At 44.3% G+C, this 26,475-nt stretch overlaps 1 protein-coding gene across 3 annotated transcripts in view; it reads left to right on the top strand.

The window, feature by feature from the left end:
- HSD17B4 (hydroxysteroid 17-beta dehydrogenase 4) overlaps window positions 1-26,475 on the top strand; it is a 116,878-nt gene that overhangs the window by 60,257 nt on the left and 30,146 nt on the right. For all 3 annotated transcript variants that reach the window (XM_038769455.1, XM_038769456.1, XM_038769457.1), the window contains exons 15-17: window positions 7,980-8,051; window positions 11,093-11,196; window positions 21,527-21,592. In XM_038769455.1, coding sequence (XP_038625383.1) covers window positions 7,980-8,051; window positions 11,093-11,196; window positions 21,527-21,592 — 242 coding nt within the window. The remainder of the gene's footprint in view (window positions 1-7,979; window positions 8,052-11,092; window positions 11,197-21,526; window positions 21,593-26,475) is intronic.

Below are 26,475 nucleotides of genomic sequence, written 5' to 3'. Positions count from 1 at the left end.
TAGTTGAAGCCGTGGGAGCGAATGAGGTCACCAAGAGAGTGAGTGTAGATAGAGAACAGAAGGGGACCGAGAACTGAACCTTGGGGTACCCACACAGTAAGGGGCTGGGAGGGGGAGGAGGAGCCTGCAAAAGAGACTGAGAATGAACAACCGGAGAGATGAGGAGAACCAGGAGAGGACGGAGTCTGTGAAGCCATGGTTGGATAGCGTGTTGAGGAGAAGGGGGTGGTCCACAGTGTTGAAGGCAGCTGAGAGGTCGAGGAGGATTGGGATAGAGTATGAGCCGTTGGATTTGGTAAGCAGGAGGTCATTGGTGACCTTTGAGAGGGCAGTTTCCGTGGAATGTAGGGGACGGAAGCCAGACTGGAGGGGGTCGAGGAGAGAATTGGTGTTGAGGAATTCGAGGCAGTGCGTGTAGACGACTCGTTCACGGAGTTTGGAAAGGAATGGTAGGAGGGAGATGGGGCGATAACTAGAAGGTGAGGTGGGGTCAAGAGAGGGTTTTTTAGGATGGGAGAGACATGGGCATGTTTGAAGGCAGAGGGGAAGGAACCAGTGGAGAGTGAGCGGTTGAAGATGGAAGTTAAGGAGGGGAGAAGGGACGGAGCGAGAGATTTCATGAGATGAGAGGGAATGGGGTCATAAGCACAGGTGGCCGGAGTAGCACTTGAGAGGAGGGAGGAGAGCTCCTCTTAGGATACTGCTGGGAAGGATGGGAGAGTAGCAGAGAGTGTTGAAAGCCGGGGGTTTGGAGAAGGTGGGGGAGTGACTTTGGGGAGGTCGGACCTGATGGATTTAATTTTATTAAGGAAGTAGGAGGCCAGATTGTTGGGAGTGAGGGAAGGAGGAGGGGGAGGAACCGGGGGCCTGAGAAGGGAGTTGAATGTACAGAAGAGCTGACGGGGATGGTGGGCATGAGTGTCAATAAGGGAGGAGAAATAGTTTTGTCTGGCAGAGGAGAGGGCTGAGTTAAGGCAGGAAAGGATAAACTTGAAGTGAACGAGGTTGGCATGGTGTTTAGACTTTCACCAGCAGCGTTTGGCAGCTCGAGCATAAGAGCGAAGGAGGCCGACAGTGGCAGTGATCCAGGGCTGTGGGTTAGCGGTATGAGAGCGGTGAAGGGAAAGGGGAGCGAGTGAGTCTAGCTGAGTAGAAAGAGTAGAGTTGAGAGCAGTAATCTGATCATCAAGACTGGGTAGAGAGGAGAGGGAGGCGAGGCGGGGTGTGAGGCGCTCAGAAAGATGGATGGGGTCAAGAGAGCGGAGATCTCTGTGAGGGAGTAATATGGATTTACAGGGGAAAGGAGTGTGAGTGAGGAGGCAGGTGAGAAGATTATGATCAGAGAGAGGGATTTCAGAGTTGGTGAGGGTGGACACAGTGCAGCAGTAGGAGATGATGAGGTTGAGGGTATGACCAAGTTGGTGAGTGGGTGTGGTGGGGTGGAGCAAGAGGTTGGAAGCATCAAGGAGAGATAGAAGGTGGGTGGCAGAGGAGTCATCAGGGATATCCATGTGGATGTTGAAGTCTCCGAGGATCAGAGTGGGCATGGAAAAGGAGAGAAGGAAGGTGAGGAAGGGGTCAAAGTTGTTAAAGAAGTTGGAGGTGGGGCCGTGGGGGCTGTAGATGACAGCTACAAGAATCTGGAGGGGGTGGTAGAGGTGAATAATGTGGGCTTCAAAGGAAGGGAAGGAAAGGGAAGGGGGAGGAGGGATAGTGCGAAAGCGACATTGGTGGGCGAGAAGGAAACCGACGCCTCCTCCTTTTCCGTTGAGTCTGGAGGAGTGGGAGAAGAAGAGGCCTCCACTGGAGAGAGCAGCAGAAGATACCGTGTCGTCCGGATCTTACTAAAAACGGAGCGAGGGTTCCAGAGGCCACACTTGGCAGTAGCTGTCGAGGGAGGGGGAAGGGTGCGAGGGGTGGGGAGGGTTTGGATTGGGATGAGTTGGCGGGGCCTTGGTGGGGAGAGTGGGAAGTGGGGTGGCAATGGGAAAGGAGAACTGGGATGGGGTGGGGGCGGGGAGAAGGGGAAGGAGGGGGCTGGGAGGGAGGAGTGGAGGATTGGCGCTGGTACAGAGGGATCCTTGGTAGGGATCTCTCAAAAATCTCCAGTGGCTGCCTGTCAACCTATGCATCAAGCGAAAACTCCTCACTCTGAGCTTCAAGGCTCTCCATCACCTCGCCCCCTCCTACCTCACCTCCCTTCTCTCATTCTGCAGCCTAGCCCGCACCCTCTGCTCCTCTGCCACTAACCTCCTCACTGTACCTCGTTCTCACCTGTCCCGCCATCGACCCCCGGCCCAGGTCCTCCCTCTGGCCTGGAATGCCCTCCCTCTACATATCTGCCAAGCGAGCTCTCTTCCTTCCTTCAAAGCCCTACGTAGAGCTCACCTCCTCCAAGAGGCCTTCCCAGACTGAGCCCCCTTTTTCCTCTCTTCTCCTTCCCCTCCACCCTACCTCCTTCCCTTCCCCGCAGCACCTGTATATATGTATGTACAGATTTATTACTCTATTTATTTTACTTGTACATATTTACTATTCTATTTATTTTGTTAATGATGTGCATTTAGCTTTAATTCTATTTATTTTGACGACTTGACACCTGTCCACATGTTTTGTTGTCTGTCTCCCCCTTCTAGACTGTGAACCCATTGTTGGGTAGGGACCATCTCTACATGTTGCCAACTTGTACTTCCCAAGTGCTTAGTACAGTGCTCTGCACACAGTAAGTGCTCAATAAATACGATTGAATGAATGAATGAATGAAATCCTAGCTTCACTTGTGATTGGAGAGCCCAAATCATTCAATATACCTTAACACAAACAGCAGTAAATTTCTACTTGGGGTAATTATTAGGCCCTGCCTAGCTCTCTCCATTATAAGGATCTGGTGGGCAGATTCTATTGATAAGTAGGTTAGGAATCCCGACCTGGCTTCTTCCTGTCTCAAGACCTTGACAAACCAAACTTCCTAAGACAGATAAAACAAAACAAAGGAGAGAGGAGGATATGTGTTGTGTCTGCTTCGCGTGAATGGCGGCTTGGCCAGACAAAATGGAGTCCAGGCCTACAGGCCCATCACGTTCCATCACTTGGTATTCTACCACTCTTGGGGACTCTAGTCTCTGGACTTACTCTCGTTCACTTAAACAGGGTGATTAGGAGGTAATCAAACAGGCCTAGAAACGAAACAGTTCAGAGGGAACAATTGAACCAACAGGGGCTAATGCAAGGCCTAGACCATTGTGCTTCTACACTACCATTATACGGTTTATTTTCTTACAGAGGCATATTAAGTCAATGAAGAACATACTTTGATTTATCCCATTAGAACAGGTGACCTCTTAGTGGTTCAATGAAATAACTACTTTGACTCTTTCGTAATATATTTTCATCACCATCAACAGCAGTTTTTGAGAGTCTGTTGTGTGTTGGGCCCTGTTCTAAGCACTTGGGGAACGGGTAATAGAAGTAAAAGACTGTCCCTGGCCTTGAAGAGACTACTACATAATAGGGGAGACAAGTGCTCATATATTGTCAAGTATACACTAGGTAAAAGAAGAAAAGCAGAAATGCAGTGATAAAAACAAAAGTAGTCAATTAAAAAGATAGAAGTAGCATGGATAGAGCACGGGCCAGGGAGTCAGAAGAACCTGGGTTCCAGTCCCGGCTCTGCCACTTGTCTGCTGTGCGACCTAGGGCAAGTCACTTCACTTCACAACCTACCTACCACACCTCCTACCTCACCTCCCTTCTCTCCTTCTACAGCCCAGCCTGCACCCTCCGCTCCTCTGCCGCTAATCTCCTCACCGTGCCTCGTTCTCGCCTGTCCCGCTGTCGACCCCTGGCCCACGTCATCCCCCTGGCCTGGAATGCCCTCCCTCCCAACATCCGCCAAGCTAGCTCTCTTCCTCCCTTCAAGGCCCTACTGAGAGCTCACCTCCTCCAGGAGGCCTTCCCAGACTGAGCCCCCTCCTTCCTCTCCCCCTCGTCCCCCCTCCATCCCCCCGTCTTACCTCCTTCCCTTCCCCACAGCACCTGTATATATGTATATATGTTTGTACATATTTATTACTCTATTTTACTTGTACATATCTATTCTATTTATTTTATTTTGTTAATATGTTTTGTTTTGTTCTCTGTCTCCCCCTTCTAGACTGTGAGCCCACTGTTGGGTAGGGACCGTCTCTATATGTTGCCAACTTGTACTTCCCAAGCGCTTAGTACAGTGCTCTGCACACAGTAAATGCTCAATAGATACGATTGATTGATTGATTCACTGTACCTCAGTTCCCTCATCTGTAAAATGGTGATTGAGACTGTGAGCCCCATGTGGGACAGGGACTTTGCCCAATCCGATTTGCTTGTGTCCACTCCAGTGCTTAGAACAGTGTATGGCACATAGTAAGCACTTCACAAATACCATAATTATTATTAAATAAAGACACCTGTCCTTCCAATAATTAGCAATTATTATATTATATAATCATAGTAATAATAATTATAAGTAGTAAAAAAATAAATACCTTGGATTGATTGGATAAACTATGGGTCCAACCATAGTGTCACTATCTTTATGTAGCTATGGCCTAGAGAGAGAATTTAAAGTAAATGAGAAGTGGCATGGTGTAGTGGATAGAACACAGGCAGGGGTTCTAATCCTGGCTCCGATACTTGTCTGCTGTGTGACCTTGGGCAAATCAGTTCACTTCTCTGGGCATCAGTTACCTCATCTGTAAAATGGGGATTGAAACTGCGAGCCCCATGGGGGACAGGGACTGTGTCCAACTTGATTTGCTTGTATCCTCCCCAGTGCTTAGTACAGTGCCTGCCACATAGTAAGCGCTTAACAAATACCATAATTATTATTAAATGAAAACACTGTTGTAATTCATGGTCATGTGATACTGGCTATACTAGGTATTTGTTTCAGGAAGCGCCTTCTGGAATTTCATAAAATCTCACTATATTGAGGTCACATCCAAATAGTGAAACCTGCTGAGGAAATTATTATATTGGAAGGATACCTGTCTAATGAGACCACAGCTTTCTGGAACTGCCTTAAGAAAAAGATAAACTGCAGTAGTGGTGCTCTCCAAGAAGATTTGGAGTTTGAAGAGAAACAGCGAGGACTTGGGGGTTCAGAGGACCTGGGTTCTAATCCTGGTTCTGCCACTGGTCTGCTGTGTGACCTGGGGCAAGTCACTTAACTGCTCTGTCCCTCAGTTTCCTCGTTGTAAAGTGGACATCCAATACCTGTTCACTCTCCCCTTTAGACTGTGAGCCCCGTGTGGGACAGGAACTGTGTCCAACCTATTTCATAATCATAATCAGCACTTAATACAGTTCTTGCCACACAGTAAGTACTTAACAAATACCACAGTTGTTATTCCTCAGAGAGGCTGCTCTCATTTCTTCTGCTGCAACTACAGTGAAATGCAGAGAGCCTTGCTTGTAACTGAGAGAATTTGTTGATTCCTTTGCTGAATTTAAGGAATCCCAAATGGCATCTGAGTTGTGTGAAGGCTTTAGGGTTATTGTTGAATTATCCAGCAGAGACTTTAGAGTGCCTTGACACTATGTTCCGTGAAATCTTCAAGTTAAAACCAGGTCATCTGGCTTCAATCCCTGTATTAAGGAAGAGAAGCTAGGGATGCAGAATTGGTCTTTAAATCCACTGATTAAAAGTCAATAGGCTTGTGGTTTAAAAATTCTCTTATTGGGTCCTTGTGTAATTCTACTTGGATGTCCTGCTGTCACCTCAAACTTAAGATGTCTAAAGCAGAACTCCTTATCTTCCCACCCAAACCCTGTCCTTCTCCTGACTTTCCTATTCTTCCTTTTTCACAAGCCCATAACCTTGGCATTATCCTTGACTCTGCTCTCTCATTCATCCCACATATTCAATCCATCACTAAATCCTGTCGGTTCAACCTTTACAACATCGCTAAAATCCACCCTTTCCTCTCCATCCAAACTGCTACCACGTTAATCCAAACACTTCTCCTATCTCGCCTTGATTATTGTATCAGTCTCCTTGCTGACCTCCCTGCCTCCTGTCTCTTCCCCACTCCAGTCCATACTTCATTCTGCTGCCCGGATCATTTTTCTGTTAAAGCATTCAGTCCATGTTTCCCCACTCCTCAAGAACCTCCAGTGGTTGCCCATCCACCTCTGCATCAAACAGAAACTCTTTTCATTTAGCTTTAAAGCACTCAATCGTCTTACCCGCTCTTACCTCACCTTGCTACTTTGCTACTACAGCCTAGGCCACACACTTGGCTCCTTTACTGCCAACCTACTCACAGTACCTCAGTCTCATCTATCTCACTGCCAACCGCTCGCCCTCATCCTGCTTCTGGCCTGCAATGCCTTCCCACTTCCTATCTGACAGACAGTTACTCTCCCCCACCTTCAAACTCTTATTGAAGGTACAGCTCCTCCAAGAGGCCTTCCCCGACTAAATCCTCTTTTCCTTTTCTTCCCCTCCCTTCTGCGTCACCCTGACTTGCTCCCTTTATTCATCCTGTATCGTAGCCCCACAGCACTTTTGTACGTATCTATAATTTTATTTATTTATATTAATGTCTGTCTCCCCCTCTAGACTGTAAGCTAATTGTGTCTGTTATATTGTACTCTCCCAAGTGCTGAGTACAGTGCTCTGCACACAGTAAGCGCTCAGTAAATATGATTGACTGACTGACTTCTGAATTCGAAACATCCAAGAAACTGAAATAGGGTGTAGACATTTGGTAAAATTTTAGGATTTTTTTGCTACCGGTCATATTTACAGTATTTTGGGGGTAGAAAATACAAAAAAACTGACTCACACACCCCATTAAAATAGTAAGTAATCCAGGTCATTTATCTCCCCAAGCACACAGAGGTAATAGATTCCTTTTGCTGAGTGTTTCCTCTATTCTCTATTCAGAAACTTTTTACTCATTCTATTCTTTAAACATATTAGCCTCTTTCCTCCCAATTCCCCTTCACTCCCTTCTTTCTTTATGTCCTTCACTTTATGTCTTCACTTCCTTTCTTTATGTCACCAACTTGTACTTCTCAAGCACTTAGTACAGTGCTCTGCACACAGTAAGCGCTCAATAAATACAATTGATTGATTGATTGATTCTTTGCTTCTTTGTGCTCTTCTCTTTTTGAAAGATTCAGAGCTGATGCCCTTTTCTCATTTTGTCTAAATGACATTTGTATTTATTATAATCACTATCATAATTGCTATTGTGGTATTTGTTAAGCACTTACTATATCCCACACACTGTACTAAGCACTGGAATAGATACAAGGTAGTCAAGTTGGACACAGCCCCTGTTCCACATAAGGCTCATAGTGTAAGGGGGAGGGAGAGCAGGTATTGAATCCATACTTTACAGATGAGGAAACTGGGGCACAGCAAAGTTAAATGATTTGGTCAAGGTCCCACAGCAGGAAACTGGCAGAGGCAGGATTAGAACCCAGGTCCCCAGACTCTCAGGCACGTGAGTTTTCCACTAGGCCATACTGCAAAAAACCTGAAGGTGAAGGATGAAAAAGGTAGGGGAGGGATCAGATAGTGTGCATATATGGGGAAAGTGGAAAGGAAAAGCAAGGCCAGTACCATTTGTGACTTTGCCACTTTAGTATTTTCATGTTGTGTTTTAATCTGCTCTGCAAACATTTGCTGGCAACTTTTCTCTCTGCTTTTCAATGTGTTAAATTTCCTTTGTTGCCAGGTAAATAAGATAATACAGTTGAGAGAGAACAATTAAGTTCCCCTAACTTTATTTTTCCAACATTGTGGGTGACATTCTGGTACATACAGAGTGTCTCCCTTTGCTGTCAGCCACCTCTCAAGTTTTAATGATATTGTGATCAAAATTTTCTGGTTAGTGCAGCATCTCTGTTTTAGATAGACATATGTCAAAATCCAATGATTTAAGGCCTATAAAAGCTGCACATCATTATGTATTCTTTTCTCGTTGCAGGAAAATTTTCATCTGAAGGCGTGATTGTAGATGTCCTGGATAAGGGGTCAGGAAGTGTTATTCTTTTGGATGGTAATTGATTTTATAAGTCAAACTAAGCTTAATTTAATAGTTGAACTTGTCAGTTTTAACCCCTAGCCCAGGTCCTGCCTGTGGCCCGGAATGCCCTCCCTCCTCAAATCCGACAGACAATTACTCTCCCCCGGCTTCAGAGCCTTTATGAAGGCAAATCTCCTGCAAGAGGCCTTTCCAGACTAAGCCCCACCTTTTCTCATCTCCCACTCTCTTCTGTGTCACCCTGACTTGTTCCCTTTGCTCTCCACCCCACCATCCCCAGCCTCACAGCACTTATGTACGTATATGTAGTATTATTTATTTGTATTATACAAATATTATACAAATATTGTCTGTCTCCCCCTCTAGACTGTAAGCTCGTTGTGGTCAGGGAATGTGTCTGTTTATTGTTGTATTGTGCTCTCCTAAGCGCTTAGTACAGTGCTCTGCACACAGTAAGCCGTCAATAAATACGATTGAATGAATGAACGAACCACCTTAGTAATATTCACTTCCCCAAATAGTTTGAACCTGCAGCCTGTCAATTTAAATGAAGTGAATATTAGTACATTGTGGTAAAACCATGTGTATATAGAGAGAGATCTGAAATTCACTAATCAAAGTTTAGTCTTCTTTCCCCTTTTTCCTTGTCAGTCATTCCTCTAGGAGGTTTGAGTTCTTCTACTGACCTGCTTTTGACCTTCAAGGCTGTTTCTGCTTGAGAGTATCCCCTTTATACAAAGATGAAGAATGCTTATCTCATAGAAATGGGAGGATCAGTGAGGATTAACACTTATAAAGCTTATTGAGCCACTCAGAAGTTATTTATAAATATAAAGGCTTAATAAAGAGTCAGTGGATTCAAAATTGAAGCCATTTTGGAACTTTCCAAGGTAGTTGCCCCTTAGTACAGTGCTCTGCACACAGTAAGCGCTCAATAAATACGATTGAATGAATGAATTGTTGGGCCTTGACGTGGTTGCACTGCTCTGTTCTCAAACCTGGGGAAATTCCCATGATGCCAGACTACTGGAGCTTCCTGCAGGGATGGTCAATTGCTTGCTTGTGACCTTGGGCAAGTCACTTGATTTCTCTGTTCCTCAGTTTCATCAACTGTAAAATGGGGATTAAGTAAATACCCATTATTCCTCCTACTTAAATTGTGAGTCCCATGAGGGAGAGGGACTGAGAGTAGCCTAATTAACTTGTACCTACCCTAGCGCTTAGAACAGTGTCTGACACATCGTAAGTGCATAACAAATACCATAAAAAGAGACAACGTTGAGGCAGGGATTAAAGTGGAGTTTAATAGTTGATGGCTTCTGCTCTTAACACCCCAGAAAATTTTAAGTTTGTTTGTGTGATACCAGGACTAGTCTAGCCAGTTGGCAGAATTTAAACGAGGGAAACAGTGTTTGAAGGAGAAACTGTTCCAGCAGTAGCAGTCCATGAAAACACTCACCCTTATCCCATGAGGTAAAATAGGGTGAGAATAACTCAAGTTTACAAAGTCTTTCAAACCACAGAATTTCATTCGTGTTTGACAGTCAGGGTAGAGCAAAAAGATTGTGCTTGAGTTCTTTGATTAATAATAATAATAATAATTTTGGTATTTAAGTGCTTACTTTGTGCCAGGCATTGTACTAAGCACTGGGGTGGATACAAGCAATGGACACAGTCTCTGTCCCATGTGGTGCTCATAGTCTCGAACAGTGCTTGGCACATAGTAAGCGCTTAACAAATACCATCATCATCTTCGATCCTCATTTTACAGATGAGGGAACTGAGGCCCAGAGAAGTGAAGCGACTTGCCCAAGGTCACACAGCAGACAAGTGGCGAGGTCAGGTTTTAGAACCCATGACCTTCTGACTCCCAGTCCCGTGCTCTATCTACTACGTCACGCTGAATATACATTTTCTGCACCCTATTCTCTCTGTTTGTGGGAATATGCATTTGTTTACACCAAAAAATCCCATCTTTCTTAATACTTTTTAAAAAATGGTATTTGTTAAGCAATATCTGTGTACCAGGCACTGTACTAAGTGCTGGGATGGATTCAAGCTAATCAGATTGAATGCAGTCCATGTCCCAAATGGGGCTCACAGTCTTAATCCCCATTTTACAGATGAGATAAGTGAGGCCCAGAGAAATGAAATGACTTGCCCAAGGTCACACAGCATATAAGTGGCATATTTGGGATTAGGAACCCAGGTCCTCAGACTCCCAGGCCCATTGGAGTTGATTCCTTAGTTCTGCAATATTGAAATAAGAAACCAGTGATGGACAGAGTATTGAAATGCTGCTCAATTTCTGCCATGAAAGGGGTCTTGGTCATTTCTTTCAGCCTTTTGTGACCTGTGTTTTAACTTCTCATTTTCACTGAGAACCAGCTGTTCAGCAGTTTTAAATTAGGCCTTACCTTTTGTGAGTGAGCCTTGCTGTATGTGCTCAAAGAGGTGTAATGCCCTTCCAGAGGGGAGCCCAGATACCATATTTGGTGGTGATAGGTGATGGAGCAGTGTCTGCCTCTGCCCAGTTTTTGTGGTGGTGTTTTTTTGCCCCAGATGCAGAAGGCTCTAGTTGCAGAAATTGCAGCTGATTGCATCTGAGAAGCACACCTGTAAGGACCCATGGTTAGAGTGGTGAGGAACTCTTGGTTTCTCTTGCGATAGTGCTCTGGTCAACAAATCCCTCTCATGGCTGTGCCTTGGTTTCCTGACTGTAAGCGCCAACCTGCCTTGCAGAAGTTTTAGGGAGCAAGAGGCTTTGTACTCCTGTGGGTTTGAAAGGTGCTTAGTACAGTGCTCTGAATATAGTAAGCACTCAATAAATACCATTGACTGGTTTACTGGGGCCAAGCAATACTGCTAACATTTATATTTCTTAGTGGTAGGTAAAATAATAATAATAATACTTAGGGCATTTATTAAGCACTTACTAGTGCTAAGTCTCTAAGGTTGGATGTGATAGGTTGAACACTCATCCAAAGGAAGACATTCTAGGTACAAGAGACAGGAACTCATTTCACCCCTTCTGTCTCTCCTGGTATTTTTTTCAGTGACTACGTACCATGAGAAGGAGCCGATCTGCTACAACCAGTTCTCTTTGTTCGTGGTTGGTTCAGGAGGATTTGGTGGAAAGCGGGCATCAGAGAAAGTCAAGGTAAGATGCAGATTTCTTTTTGAACCCCAGCAAACTATACAGAAGTACACACATCTTTGGGATTCAGGATACCAAGTGTCTGATTGTCAATCAGTTGGGAAGCAGTGCTTGAAACAATACCTATCATGATGGGCCTAGAAAAACCCACCAAGGTTCAGTCTGGTTTTTCTAGGTGACTTAATGGTTGTTACTATTCCGGAAAGTCACCTAATCAGCCAGTAGCTGACTGTCCTAGATGGGTAATGTGAGCTATTTTGTGGACACTCAGTAGTCAGCATATGAAAGGCTATAAAGCTCGTCTCTACAAAGCTCATCCTCTAGACTGTCAACTCTCTGGGGCCAGGGAACGTGCCAGCCAAGTCTGTTGTATTGCACTCTCCTAAGCGCTCCATACAGTGCTCCGCACATAGTAAGTAAGTGCTCAGTAAATACCGTTGAGGATGCTGAAAGGCATTCGGATCAGTAGGAGAGAAGCCACTCTGCGGAGTCGTGCTAGCAACAAAATTATATTTTGGCACCTGGATTACTTGCATTATCTGTGGTGAAAAGCGTGGATAAGTCTGTCCTACAAATCACATACAATATGCGCCACCTCTGTGTTGGCTGGTCTCCTTTCTTCTGGGTGTGGGCAGGGAACGTGTCTGTTTATCTTTATATACACAGTAAGCACTCAATAAATTTGATACTTGACTGTTACACAGCTAGAGGGTACTAAGAACTGCATGGGGTTCCCAAGAATCCCAGAGAGATTCAGAGCCCCCCATAATGTGGCTGCCCAAACTGCCTTCAAATTTGGGTCTCTGCTCCAGAGGGCCATATCACTACTGTACTAGTACTGTTAAGAGTCTCCCTTTTCTGCCCCTGCTTCCTACACAGAGATGGAATTAGCAAAGGAGAGGCTATCAGGGTCAGAGCAGAAGTAGTTGCAGAGGTGACATGGTAGGATGGCTTGGTATAATGATAATTGATAACTATGGCACTGGTTCAGCGCTTACTATGTTCTAAGTGTTGGGGTAGATACAAGATAATCAGGTTGGACACAGGCCCTGTCCCTTATGGGGCTCACAGCCTAAGTAGGAGGGAATAGGATTGAATGCCTATTTTACAGATGAAATCACTATACCCCAAGACGGGGTTTTGTCTCTTGGAGTATTGTTACTCCCTCTCATTTTTTCTCCCTCACAAATGGAAACTTGGCAGTGTTGTGGCTGTTGTCAGTGCAGTGGGTTACCCTGAGTCAAAAAAAGAAAGAAAAACATGCCTAATAATAGGACATCAATTTTGTGGAGAAAGATCGATGGCTGGTCCGAAGGTTTCCAAGAAACAGCTTTTTTTATTGGTTAGTGGCACAGCCTGGGCAGTTAAGTCAAAACCACTCAGAGGTTAATACTTGGAAAATCCAGGCTGCTGGTAATCTGGTAATTTAGAGAGCAAATCAGAAAACATGGATAACAATGTATGGACATTGTATGGACATTGTTCCATTCTTCCAGAGCAAACCAGTGATTGTTTTTGTCCAAAATAACAATTATAATGGCATTAAAGTGCATACTATGTTGTCAAGCACTGTTGTAAGTGCTGGGCACTGTTCTAAGTGCAAAAGTTCTCAAGTCTTCTTGATTGGGATAAGGCTCATCAAGAAGTCTTTGGAACTGAGAATCTGTGCGAAGGAATTTGATTATGTGCTAGTGGTTTCATGAAACACCAGGATCCTTCTCTTCTCCCTACCACTCACATTCCCGCTGGGGCAATAGGAGGTCGGGTTTTAGCACATAGCAATGGTCTCATAAGCATTTTACCCACAGAAACCCACCTTTGGCTGAAGTCAATCAATCAGTCATATTTATTGAATGCTTGTGTAGTACAGGGCACTGTACTAAGGCTTGGAAGAGTACAACATGGCAATATAGAAGACACATTCACTGCCCATAATGAGCTTACGGTCTAGAGGGGGAGACAGGCATTAATATAAATAAATTACAGATATGTACATAAGCGCTGTGGGGATGAATAAAGGGAGCAAGTCAGGGTGATGCAGAAGGGAGTGGGAAAAGAGGAAATAAGGGCTTAGACAGGGAAGGCCTCTTGGAGGAGATGTGCCTTCAATAAGGTTTTGAAGAGGGGGAGAGTAATTTTCTGTCGGATATGAAAAGGGAGAGCATTCCAGACCAGAGGCAGGATGTGGGCCAGATGTTGCTGGCAAGGTAGACAAGATTGAGGTACATTGAGTAGGTTATCATCATCAACATCAATTGTATTTATTGAGCGCTTACTATGTGCAGAGCACTGTACTAAGCGCTTGGGAAGTACAAATTGGCAACATATAGAGACAGTCCCTACCCAACAGTGGGCTCACAGTCTAAAAGGGGGAGATAGAGAACAAAACCAAACATACTAACAAAATAAAATAAATAGGATAGATATGTACAAGTAAAATAAATAAATAAATAGAGTAATAAATATGTACAAACATATATACATATATACAGGTGCTGTGGGGAAGGGAAGGAGGTAAGATGGGGGGATGGAGAGGGGGATGAGGGGGAGAGGAAGGAAGGGGCTCAGTCTGGGAGCAGTCAGGGGCTCAGTCAGGTTGGCATTAGAGGAGTGAAATGACAGGCTGGGTTGTAATAGGAGAATAGCCAGGTGAGGTAGGTGGAGACCAGGTGATTGAGTGCTTTAAAGCCCATGGTAGGGAGTTTCTGTTTGATGTGGAGGTGGATAGGAAACCGATGGAGGTTCTTAAGTAGTGGGGAAACATGGCCTGAACATTTTTGTAGAGAAATGATCTGGGCAGTAGAGTGAAGTATGGACTTGAATGAGGAGAGACAGGAAGTAGGGAGGTCAACAAGGAGGCTGATGCAGTATGGGATGGGATAAGTAATAATGATGGTATTTGTTAAGCGCTTACTACAAGGTGATCAGGTTGTCCCATGGGGGGCTCACAGTTTTAATCCCCATTTTACAGATGAGGTAACTGAGGCACAGAGAAGTTAAGTGACTTGTCCAAAGTCACACAGTTGACAGTTGGTGGAGATGGGATTTGAACCCATGACGTCTGGCTCCAAAGCCTGTGCTCTTTCCACTGAGCCATACTGCTTCTCGAGTGATAAGTGGTTGGACTAATGTGGTAGTGGAAGTGACCACTTAGTACCAAGCACTTAATACAGTGCTCTGCACAAAGTAAGCTTAATACCATTGAATGAGGTAATCCTCGGCATAGTACCAGGGCTTGTAGCACCATGGACAAGTAGGCAGCTGCCATGGTAGTCATCAGCAATGGTATTTATTGAGCGCTTACTCTGTGTAGAGCGCTGTACTAAACTTTTGGGAGAGTACAGTGGTAGTCACTGTGTGCTTTACTGTCCATCCAACTATTTTCAGAATTCCTGCTGGGCCTGTACCATACAGACACCTTCAATCAATGAATCAGTCGTATTCACTGAGAGCTTACAGTGTGCAGAGCACTGTACTAAGCTCTTGGGGGAGAGTACAGTGGTAGTTCCTGTGGTCTTCACTGCACATAGTCATTTTCAGAATTTCTGTGGAGCCTGTACACTACAGAAACCTTCAGTCAATCATCTTTGAGTGTACTATGTGCAGAGCACTGTACCAAGCACTTGGGAGAGTACAATATAACAGTAGAACAGACCCTGTCCTACATGGGGCTCACAGTCAAAGTAGAAGGAGTAGGATTTAATCCCCATTTTACAGATGAGGAAACTGAGATTAGAGAAGTTGTGATTTATCCAAGGTCACACAGCAAACAAGTGGCGGAGGTGGGATTAGAACTCATGTTTTCTGACTCCCAGGCCTGTGCTTTTTCCACTAGACCACAATATGTTATCAAAATAGCCTTCTGTGATTTTCATCTTCCCATACTGTCTTCACTGGGAAGCATGGCAGCTATGACCCAGAGCCAGGAGGTGGGGTGGTCCTTAATGAATTCTGGAGGGGAACCAAAATAGTGGGAGTTTCATCCCACTGTTCTTCTAACTAATGTCCAGAATGAATCAGACCGCTTTATTTAATGGTATTTGTTAAGTGCTTATTATGTGTCAAACACTGTTCTAAGCGCTGGGGTAGATATGAGTTATTGGGTATGACACAGTCCCTGTCCCACATGAGGCTCACAGTCTTATTTGGAGGGAAAACAGAACCGAGGCACAGAGAAGTTGTGACTTGCTGAAGGTCACACAGCAAGCAATTGACAGAACTGGAATTAGAACCCAGGTCCTCTGACACCCTGGCTCGTGCTCTTCCCACCATTTCTCTGTTGGTAGAAATAGTTAACAGTCAAATGTTCGGGTACCTTGCCTCCCTGTTCTGTTTTATTAATGTGTCGTATTCACAACAGTTTCTCTCCTTCCCCTGTGTGTCTCTCTCCTTTCACATTTCCTCCCATTCCCTTTATTGTTTCATTTTTCAGTTGCCTACAGGGCCTGTCATTGTGAGAATACCAAAGCTTTTCAGGTTTCCAGGGATAGATCCAACAATGCCTATGGCCGTTAGTCATCTCAATGAAAATGTTTCTACCCTGCCATGGAAGATTCTTTCAATTTCTGCTCTCCAATAGTTCCCTTTACATCCCTCACTTCCTCATAATCTTCAACCACATAACCTCACTTTCATACAAGTAGCTGAATGTGCGAAGGGAGCCATAATCATGTGCATGTTTATCATCAGAGAAGCGGTATGGCTTAGTGGATAGAGCACAGGCCTGGGAGTCAGAAGAACCTGGGTTCTAATTCCATCTCTGCCACATGTCTGCTGTGTGACCTTGGGCAAGTCACTTCACTTCTCTGGGCCTCAGTTACCTCATCTGTAAAATAGGGATTAAGGGTGTGAGCCCCATGTGGGGCTGATTAACCTGATTAACTTGTGTCTACCCCAGTGCTTAAAACAGTGCTTGGCACATAGTAAGTGCTTAACCAGTACCATTATTATTATTATGTATGTGTTTCTAGCACAGTTGTCAGGACTCAGAAGTTCCTGAATGACAATCTCACCAACTTTTGATAATGCTCATTGCCTGTTGAGCTGGATGAGTTTTTTGGAGAACTCATTTGCCCCCATGGCTTCTACTATCATCTCTAGGTAGATGATTCCCAAATCTACATCTCCAGCCCTGATCTCTCTCTCCCTCTCTGTAGTCTCACATTTCAGTCAGCCAGTCTGAGTGCTTATTGTGTGCAGAGCACTGTACTATGCACTTGAGTGAGTGCAGTATAACATGCATTCCCTGCCCACAATGAGCTTACAGTCTAGAGCCAATGGTAAGGAGTTTCTGTTTGATGCAGAGGCAGATGTGCAACCACTGGAGGTTCTTGATGAGTTGGGAAACATGGACTAAACGTTTGTGTAGAAAAATGATCCAGGCAGCAGAGTGAAGCCTGGACTGGAGTTGGGAGAGACAGGAGGCAGGGAGGTCAGCAAGGAGACTGATACAGTAATCAAGGCGGGCTAGGAGACATACTTGGATTAACGTGGTAGCGGTTTGGATGGAGAGGAAAGGGTGGATGTGAAGTGATGTGAAGGTTGCACTGACAGGATTTAGTGATAGATTGAATTTGTGGATTGAATGAAAGGAGTCAAGGATAATGTCAAGGTTACAGGCTTATGAGACAGGAAAGATGGCGGTGCTGTCTACAGTTGTGGGAAAGTCGAGGGGAGGGTTTGGGTGGGAAGATAAGGAGGTCTGTTTTGGGCATGTTAAGTTTGAGGTGACGGCAGGACATCCAAGTAGAGGTGTCTTGAAGGCAGGAGGAATTGTGACAAACAATCACAGCCGATCACTCTCCCCTCCTTCAAAGCCTTATTGAAGGCACCCCTCCAGGAGGCCTTCCCTAACTGAGCCTTCATTTCCTCTTTACTCACTGCCTTCTGCCTTGCACTTGGATTTATTCTCTTCACCCTCACACTTGGATTTATTCACCCCTCCACAGCACTTATGTCCATGTCCATGTCCGTAATGTATTTGTTTATATTATTCATTCATTTAATCGTATTTACTGAGTGCTTACTGTGTGCAGAGCACTGTACTAAGCGCTTGGGATATACAAATCGGCAACAGAGATGGTCCCTACCTAACAACGGGCTCACAGTCTAGAAGGGGGAGACAGACACCAAAGCAAGTAGACAGGTGTGAATACCATCAGAATAAATAGAATTATAGCTATATACACATCATTAATAAAATAAATAGAGTAATAAATATGTACAAATATACACAAGTGCTATGGGAGGGGAAGGGGGTTGGGTGGGGGGGGCAATGGGGAGGGGAGGAGGAAGAGAGGAAAAAGAGGGGGCTCAGTCTGGGAAGGCCTCTTGCAGGAGGTGAGCTCTCAGTAGGGCTTTGAAGGGAGGAAGGGAGCTAGTTGGGCGGATGTGTGGAGGAAGGGCATTCCAGGCCAGAGGTAGGACGTGGGCCAGGGATCGACAGCGGGACAGGCGAGAACGAGGCACAGTGAGGGGGTTAGCAGCAGAGGAGCAGAGTGTTCAGGCTGGGCTGGAGAAGGAGAGAAAGGAGGTGAGGTAGGAGGGGGTGAGATGATGGAGAGCTTTGAAGCCGAGAGTGAGGAGTGAGTGTTTGCTTGATTCGAAGGTCGATAGGCAACCACTGGAGATTTTTGAGGGGGGGAGTGACATTGCCCAGAGTGTTTCTGTAGAAAGATGATCTGGGCAGCAGAGTGAAGTATAGACTGAAGCAGGGAGAGACAGGAGGATGGGCGATCAGAAAGGAGGCTGATGCAGTAGTCCAGTCGGGAAAAGATGAGAGATTGAACCAGCAAGGTAGCAGTTTGTATGGAGAGGAAAGGGCGGATCTTGGCGATGTTGTGGAGGTGAGACTGGCAGGTTTTGGTGACAGATTGGATGTGTGGGGTGAATGAGAGAGCGGAATCAAGGATGACACCAAAGTTGCGGGCTTGTGAGACAGGAAGGATGGTAGTGCTGTCCACAGTGATGGAAAAGTCAGGGAGAGGACAGGGTTTGGGAGGGAAGATAAGGAGCTCAGTCTTGGACATGTGGAGTTTTCGATGGCGGGCAGACATCTGGATGGAGAGGTCCTGAAGGCAGGAGGATACATGAGCCTGAAGGGAGGGAGAGAGAGCAGGGACAGAGATGTAGATTTGGGTGTCATCAGCGTAGAGATGATAGTTGAAGCCATGGGAGTGAATGAGTTCACCAAGGGAGTAATATAAATGGAGAACAGAAGGGGACCAAGAACTGACCCTTGAGGAACCCCTACAGTAAGGGGATGGGAGGGGGAGGAGGAGCCCATGAAGAAGGCTGAGAATGAATGACCAGAGAGATGAGGAGAACCAGGAGAGGATGGAGTCTTTGAAGCCAAGGTTGGATTGCATGTTGAGGAGAAGGGGATGGTCCACAGTGTCAAAGGCAGCTGAGAGGTCGAGGGGGATTAGTATAGGATTAGGATTGTATTAATATCTGTCTCCCCCTCTAGACTGTAAGCTCGTTGTGGGCAGGGAATGTATCTGCCAACTCTTTTATATTGTTAGATTGTACTCTCCCAAGAGCTTAATACAGTGCTCTGCACACCGTAAGCACTCAGTACATGTAATTTGTTGGAAGTGTATTGCGTCTCCAGCTGCTAGGTTCCTCATTGCATCCACAATACGGTTCAATGAATTAAATTAATTAAATCTGATTGAATGAGTCCACAAGCACAGAAGCAGAGAATAGCTCGAACGAAACTGGACCTACCACACAGCTCTGATTTAATCTGCTGGTGAATGCCCTGTTACGGAGAAGCCTAAGGATCTTGGAGAATTTCCCAGGGCAGCCAAATGTTCTCAGCTGTTTCCAGTTGTCAAATCCTTTTCTTCAATAACAATATATAGAGGTATCAGTGTTGCTCCGTGAAATTCTGTATCTGTTGTGCTGGAAAAATCGTATCTGTTTTTGTGTGTTTGGGTCTGAAGCCAGAGGGCATTTGTTGGAGGATGTGGATTTGTGCATCACAAGAGGAGAGCTGAGTAGGGAGTCCAAATGGGGCATGATGGTCTGAGAAAAGAGCACTGTAATAGAGCACATCATTTTGTTTCATTTTTGGCTTTGGTACAGGACTTTTATAATCAACTGGGATATAATAATGGAATTTATTAAATGCTTACTATGTGCAAAGCACTGTTCTAAGCACCGGGATATGGTGTCAAAAAAGTCTGCAAACTCAGTATAGTGCTGGGGTAGATACAAAATAATCAGATCAGATACAGTTCTACATGGGACTCACAGTCTCAATAGATATTGAATCCCCATTTTATGGATGAGGAAAATGAGGCCCAGAGAAAGTGACTTGCCTAAGGTCACACAACAGGCAAACGGTGGAGCCAGGATTAGAGGCAAGGTCCTCTGTCTCTCAGGCCTGTGCTCTTTCTACTAGACCATGCTGCTTCAGATGCAGTCTTAAGTGTTTTTCGGAAGGGTGCTATACTGACATCTGCCCCTGAGTCAGGAGTAATCAATGTTGAAAGGATTTAGGAAGCACCTAACTCACACCTATCTCAAGACCTTGCTAGACTTTCTAAATTCAACAGACATGGGCCCCACCCCCTACAAACTGAACATTTAAGTAAACTGAACCTGCCACGGAAAAGCATATATGATTGTCACTGAGAGCTGGATTCTAAGCTCTCTCCACTAAGGTGTAAATTATTTGAGGCCAGGGATTATGCTACCAACTCTATTGTATTCTCCCAAGCCCTTAGAATGGTGTTCTGCACACAGTAAGTGATCAATAAATACCATTGAGTAATCGGTAACTAAATAATGAGTTGGGTACTACATTTACATTATCCTTCAGCAAATAGAAAGACAGATTTGTGAGCTGGTGAGTGAGGACGGATTTGGGGGAGTTGCTGTTTAATCAGGTTTGGGAGATGGGAAAGGACACTTTCTAATTTAGGAAACTTTAGTGAAGGAGGTGGGAATTTGAGGGCTGAATGATAAAATGGGAAAAGTGAGTTGGGATATTTCAGGAAGAAAGTTTGGTGGTTGGAGTTAGATGATCAGATCAAGGGAGAGGGAGTAAATTTCTTTAGGAGGAATTCCTAAATATGTCCAGCGACTTCACCCTTTTGAGTTTCTCTTTCTTTCCTGTGAAATGGGATTGGTATCTGTCCACTCCCTCCCACTCCTTGCTGAGAATGAAGATCGAGGTATTTAATTTTAGGGCAAAATACTAATATTCGATGTGTATTTTTTCAACCAATAAAGTGGAAGACCTGAAGTGTATGCGTTTTACTTTGGTCTTGGTGATAAAAGAAGAAAAATTCCCAATTATTTCCATATACAAATTGTACTACATACTTAAGGTGTCTCTAGGTAGAGGAACCATAACGCGATCGTGTAAAACCTTTAAATCGGCTGAATTCCACGTTCAGTCCAGAGGTGACTTAGACCAAAAAAAGGGCATGTAATTCCATGGGTTTTCTCATGACTTAAACCATCCGGATTCACATTTCAGTGAGAGACCTCCTACTGATTGCAGTAAAAGTTAGAGCATTATAGTTTTTGATTGTATAAATTAATACTTCTATTTATGTCAGTGCCATTTTGTTATATTTTTAAAGATTTGTTTCAGCTATTTTTTAAAAAATACTTGCTTCCTGTATTTCTTCCCTGGCTTGTTTAAATCAACTCTGAATGTAGGCTCAGGCTGACTAGTAGTAGTAATAGTAGTAGCAGTTAAGTGCCTACTGCGTGCAAAGCACTGTACTGAGTGCTGGGAAAGAACACACCGGTGGGAATTAGACACAGCCCCTGTCCTTCAGGGGGCTCACAATCTACAAATATAAAGAGGGAGAGGAGATGGATAACAGGCACATAAGGAGAGTAAAGTTTACAGTTGGCATCCTCAAATAGGGTTGGTTCTCAGTAGCAGGTTCTTAACAGTGCATGTCAGCATAACAAGAAATTTATTTTGAGAAATATTAAGCTGTGAATATATCATCTAATTGGAACCTGCAAATTACAGTAAGCAAGAAATTTTAAGACTATGACATCCAGAATCAGGTGTCAATTTGAAAACTATTTTGCTCTCCATGAGGTAAATTATTTAACAACTCCATTGTGTTCTCTTCTGTGGTCCCAAAAAGAAGTCTAGACTGCTATGAGCCTCAAAATTGGGCAGGTTCAATTGTGGAAATCCTTTGGTGTAGTGTAACATAAGTACATCGGTACTGATTTGCCTATTTTTGAAATTTCAAGTCAAAATCACAATTCCATCTTCTCTAGAAGAAGCAGATTTGGTAAGCAAGACATACTTTCTTCATACTTAAGGCTTTACAATGTGTCTTTTGTTTTTCAGCCTTCAGTACCCATACCTAACAGGCCTCCTGATGCTGTGTGTCACGATGTTACTTCCCTCAATCAGGTAAGAGTGCATTTTTGAGAAATAATATTTTTTCTTAAATATGGGGAAGTTCTTCTTGTGCCAACGCAAAGTGAGGATGGATACAAAAAGACTACTACGTTACCTATTTTCATTTCTCTGTTGAGTGTGCCATGCCTCCTCAAGGTTAAAGGAGCCTTTCCCTTAGTAGTAGTATTAGTATTTATTAAGCACTTCAGGTATGCAAAGCACTGCACTAAGTACTGGGAAAGACTACTCAGATGGGAATTAGACATGGTTCCTGGCCTCAGGGGGCTCACAATCTGAAAGTATCAAGGGGGGACGGGGGCTGGTGACAGATACATAAGGAGAGTTGAAACGAGACTCTAAGACAACACAAAGACATGGAGAAATACACAAAATATAAACGAAAAACAATGGGACATTGTGAATAGAGGAGCAAAATTTCAGGCTCCTTGTGACTCAGAGTTCTCCATCAAAGCCGCAGCTATAATAAACAACAATAGTTTAAAATGTGAAGGAACGGAATCAGATGAGACTGTGAGCCCGTTGTTGGGTAGGGATTGTCTCTATTTGTTGCCGAATTGTACTGTCCAAGCACTTAGTTCAGTGTTCTGCACACAGTAAGCGCTCAATAAATACGATTGAATGAATGAATACCAGGAAGTATTCCAAATATAATCAACACTAGTATCTCCTAAATCCACTCTCACCTGACTATTCCAAGCTCTCTCCGTTATCGGCTTTGGAAACAATACGAGGCTGGCCTTGTACTTCCAAAATAAAGCAAAGAAAAGAGCTTGAATCAATTAATCCATCAGTCGTATTTATTGAGCGTTTTCTGTGTGCAGACCACTGTACTAAGTGCTTGGGAGAGTACAGTATAACAGAGTTGGTAGACATTCCCTGCCCACAAGACGCTCGCGGTCTAGAGGGGGAGACAACCATTAATATAAGCAAATCAGTTATGGATGTGTATTTAAGGTACTATGGGATTAAGGTTGGGGTGGATAAAGGGTACAGTTCCAAATGCAAGGATGACTCAGCAGGGAGTGGGAGAAAAGGAAGGGAGGTCATAGTCAGGGAAGGCCTCTTGGAGGAGATGTGCTTTGAGTAAGACTTTGAGGATGGGGAGAGTGATCATTTGTCAAGTATGAAGAGGGGAAGGGAGTTCCAGACCTGAGGCAGGACATGGGTGGAAGGTTGGGTGGCGAGATAGATAGACGAGATGGAGGTACAATGGCACTGTGGAGGGAACTGGATTAGTTGAATAGTCACTTGGGTATTTTCTGAGGCTTCTGAGTAACAGGGGGGCCCTCTTTCTATCTTTCTTTCCTCCTCCATCATGTCCTCTCCTTTCTCCATCACTTTCAGATGTAAATGGGCAAGTTTCAGGGGTGAGGGAGCCATCAGTGGCCTGGGCAGTTTGAGTTCCTGCTGTCTCCTTCTTCCCTATTTCCTAGCTGTATTTACTTGTGTCTGACTTTTGAGCTTGCTGTCTTTGGGAATTTCTTGAGGATGGGCCTCTCGTGAGAACCAGGGCTATCATACTAAGAAGTAGCATGGTCTAGTGGATAGAGCACGGGCCTGGGAGTCAGAAATGATCTGGGTTCTAGTTCCGACTCCACCACTTGTCTGCTCTGTGACCTTGGGCAAGTCACTTAGTTTCTCGGTGCCTCAGTTACCTCATCTGTGAAATGGGGATTAAGCCTGTGAGCTCCATGTAGGGTATGGACTGTGTCTAAATTGATTAGCTTGTCTGTAACCCAGCACTTAGAACAGTGCCTGGCATGTAATAAGCGCTTAACAAGTACCAAAAAAAAATGTATTTCATATTACATTTGAAGCAGTCATATAGTAATGTACTCATGTTCCCTCTTTATTTCCACTCTCCCTCACTTTCATCAGGTGAGAGTCATGATTTCTGACCTGATTATGTGACACAAAAATGAAGCCAAGTGTACCAAACAAACAGCTCTTCAACACATGTTGAAAATTAAAACTGGTTGCCTCAACCCCTCTTCTCTTCTCTCAGGAATGAAAATATTTGTTGCTGAAAATGTGTTGGTGTGGCTTGACAATTTGAGGCATTAAAGTAGCAGGGATAATAATAATAATAATGATGAAGGTATTTGTTAATCACCGACAATGTGCCAGGCACTGTACTAAGCACTGGGGTGGATACAGGCAAATCGAATTGGACACAATCCCCTGTCCCATGTGGGCCTCACAGTCTCAGTCCCCATTTTACAGATGAGGGAATTGAGGCCCAGAGAAGTGAAGTGACTTGCCCAAGGTCACACAGCAGACAAGTGGCAGAGCCGAGATTAGAATCCATGACCTTCTGACTACCAGACCCTTGGCCTATCCACTATGCAATGCTGCTTCTCTAACTGTATCCCTCTTCATTCATTCATTCAATTGTATTTATTGAGCGCTTACTGTGTGCAGAGCACTGTACTAAGCGCTTGGAAAGTACAATTCAGCAACAGATAGACAATCCCTACCCAACAATAGGCTCACAGTCTGGAAGGGGGGCTCACACTCTCTCCACAAAAAGAGACTTATCGCTGACCTCAAGGCTCTCCATCGGCTTTATCTTCCATTTCAGGTCTCTTTGCCCACTCCTCCCCAGCTCCCACCTTTTAACTGTACCTTGCTCTCAACAATCCACCTCCAACCCCTCACTCACACCCTTCACCCAGCCTGGAACTCCCTCACTCATCTTCAGAGCCTTCTTGAAAAGCCCACCTCCACCAGGAAGCCTCCCCAGATTAATTGATGCTACCCTTAACACATTTTATTCTCACCCTCAGCACTTGCCTATTTCATTTATTCTGTTATTTTTACCTTGCTACTTGTGCATTACTTCCTGCTGTAGTATTCTTCCCCCTGCTCCCACTATTTGAAAATGACCTGTCTGCCTGTTCACCCATTAGATGGTAAGCTCTTTGAGTGCAGCCGTCTTGCGTGTGTATGCTCTGGAGCACTTAGCACAGTGCTTGAGAGTCAGAAGGCACTCAATAAATACCACTAATGATCAGAGTCTACCTGATGGACAGTTAAGAAAGATGGGCTGGATGGCTACGAGGCACTGGAATCAGTCAGGCAGTTATTTGAATCACATTTCTGGCAAATTTAGAAGGCTTAAGTGACCACCTGATGATTTTATGCCTAATAATAATAGTAACTGTGGTATTTGTTACTATGTGTCAGGCCCTGTACCAGATGCAAGACAATCAGGTTGAACTCAGTCCCTGTTCCACATGGGGCTCACAGTCATAATCCCCACTTTACTGAAAGATGCCTTTGGGAATGAAGCTCATGCAGAGCATTAACTTACAATTGTTAACTTCTAAACCTTAAAGCTGGAGGAAAAGGGTCATTAAACAGGCCAGAACAGGGGAGCTTGAGGCTCTGTTAGGCACTTAGGTCCTGAGCTGATCATTTGGCATGATAACAATAATGATAATAACAATAATAAGAAGAAGAATATTTAAGCCTCTGCTATGTGCCATGCACTGTTCTAAGCACTGGGGTGGATACAAGATAATCAAATCAAACACATTCCCTGATCCTCATGGGGCTCACAGGCTTTTGAAAATAGTGGAGAGGATGCAGGAAAAATAGTGTCAGCCTGCAAATGTTGACTCTTCTTACTCTGAGAGGAAAAGACGATTCAGCGTTGCCTGGAAACCAGTTCATTTATACTAACTTCCAAGGGCAGGCCCATAAAACATCTTAGAAGCCGCAGGTGATTTTGCGTGATTTTGCTCTTCATGCCATGAATAATTTGTTTTTGGATGGAGGAAAGAAATGTTGTTGGCAGTTCACACATTTGGAGGCCATGCTAAGTACACTGTAAAAAACAAAGGACAATGAAAGAAAGCTAAGGAGAAGAGAAAGTCCATTGTGTGGATAGGAGAGTGCACCCTTATTGCTTCTGAAGACTTCTCATACAGAGAAGATTGCCTTCTTAATACCCATGAAAATTTTCTAATGAAGGAATACCTAGTAACAGCAAATTTCTGGGAATGCTCTTTCCATTTTGAGATGCTTCTTTAAGAAGTGTGACTTTTCTGTTTCTGTATTTATCCCTCCTGGGCAGATAGAAATATAATTTCCCGAGGAAGGGAAAAAGATGAAAATGAATTTCATTAGATGTAGTGAAAGGGAGGACACCACCACATTATTGGAAGCTTTTTAGCTTTCTATGAGGTAAATTACTTTGTAACTCCGTTTTCTTCTCTTCTGTTGCCCAAAGAAAGAGTCTGGATTGCTATGATCCTCAAAACGGGGCAGGGGCAACTGTGGGAAATACAATTGTGGCATAGGTACTTACGTAAAATGGGGATAAGAATACCTGACCCCTGCCTTGCAGGAGTGTTCTGGGGAGCAAATTAAAAAAACTAATATAAGGTGCTCTGGCAATAAAAGTTCCAAATGGAAACTCAGAAAATGCACTTGTATCCATATCCGTCATTTATTCATTTGTATTAATGTTGCCCCTTCTAGTCTGTAAACTTGTTATGGGCAGGGAATGTATCTGCCAACTTTGTTATATTGTACTCTACTAAGTGCTTAGTACAGTGCTCTGCACACAGTAAAAGTGAGTGATCAATAGATACCTTTGACCCTTCATCCCTTCCTCGGGGTTTCCTCCAGGTGTGTGGAATGGCTCAGTCATGGGCTTGGGAGTCAGGGGACCTGGGTTCTAATCCTGGCTCTGCCACTTGCCTATTGTTCTTAGGACAGGGACTGTGTCCAACCTGATTATCTTTTATCTACCCACATGTTTTCCTGTCCACATGTTTTGTTTTGTTGTCTGTCTCCCCCTTCTAGACTGTGAGCCCATTTTTGGATAGGGACCGTCTCTATATGTTGCCAACTTGTACTTCCCAAGA

The sequence above is a fragment of the Tachyglossus aculeatus genome, chromosome X4, assembly GCF_015852505.1.
Source record: "Tachyglossus aculeatus isolate mTacAcu1 chromosome X4, mTacAcu1.pri, whole genome shotgun sequence".
Taxonomy (NCBI): Eukaryota; Metazoa; Chordata; class Mammalia; order Monotremata; family Tachyglossidae; genus Tachyglossus; species Tachyglossus aculeatus.
This window is presented reverse-complemented; position numbering and strand designations above follow the sequence as displayed.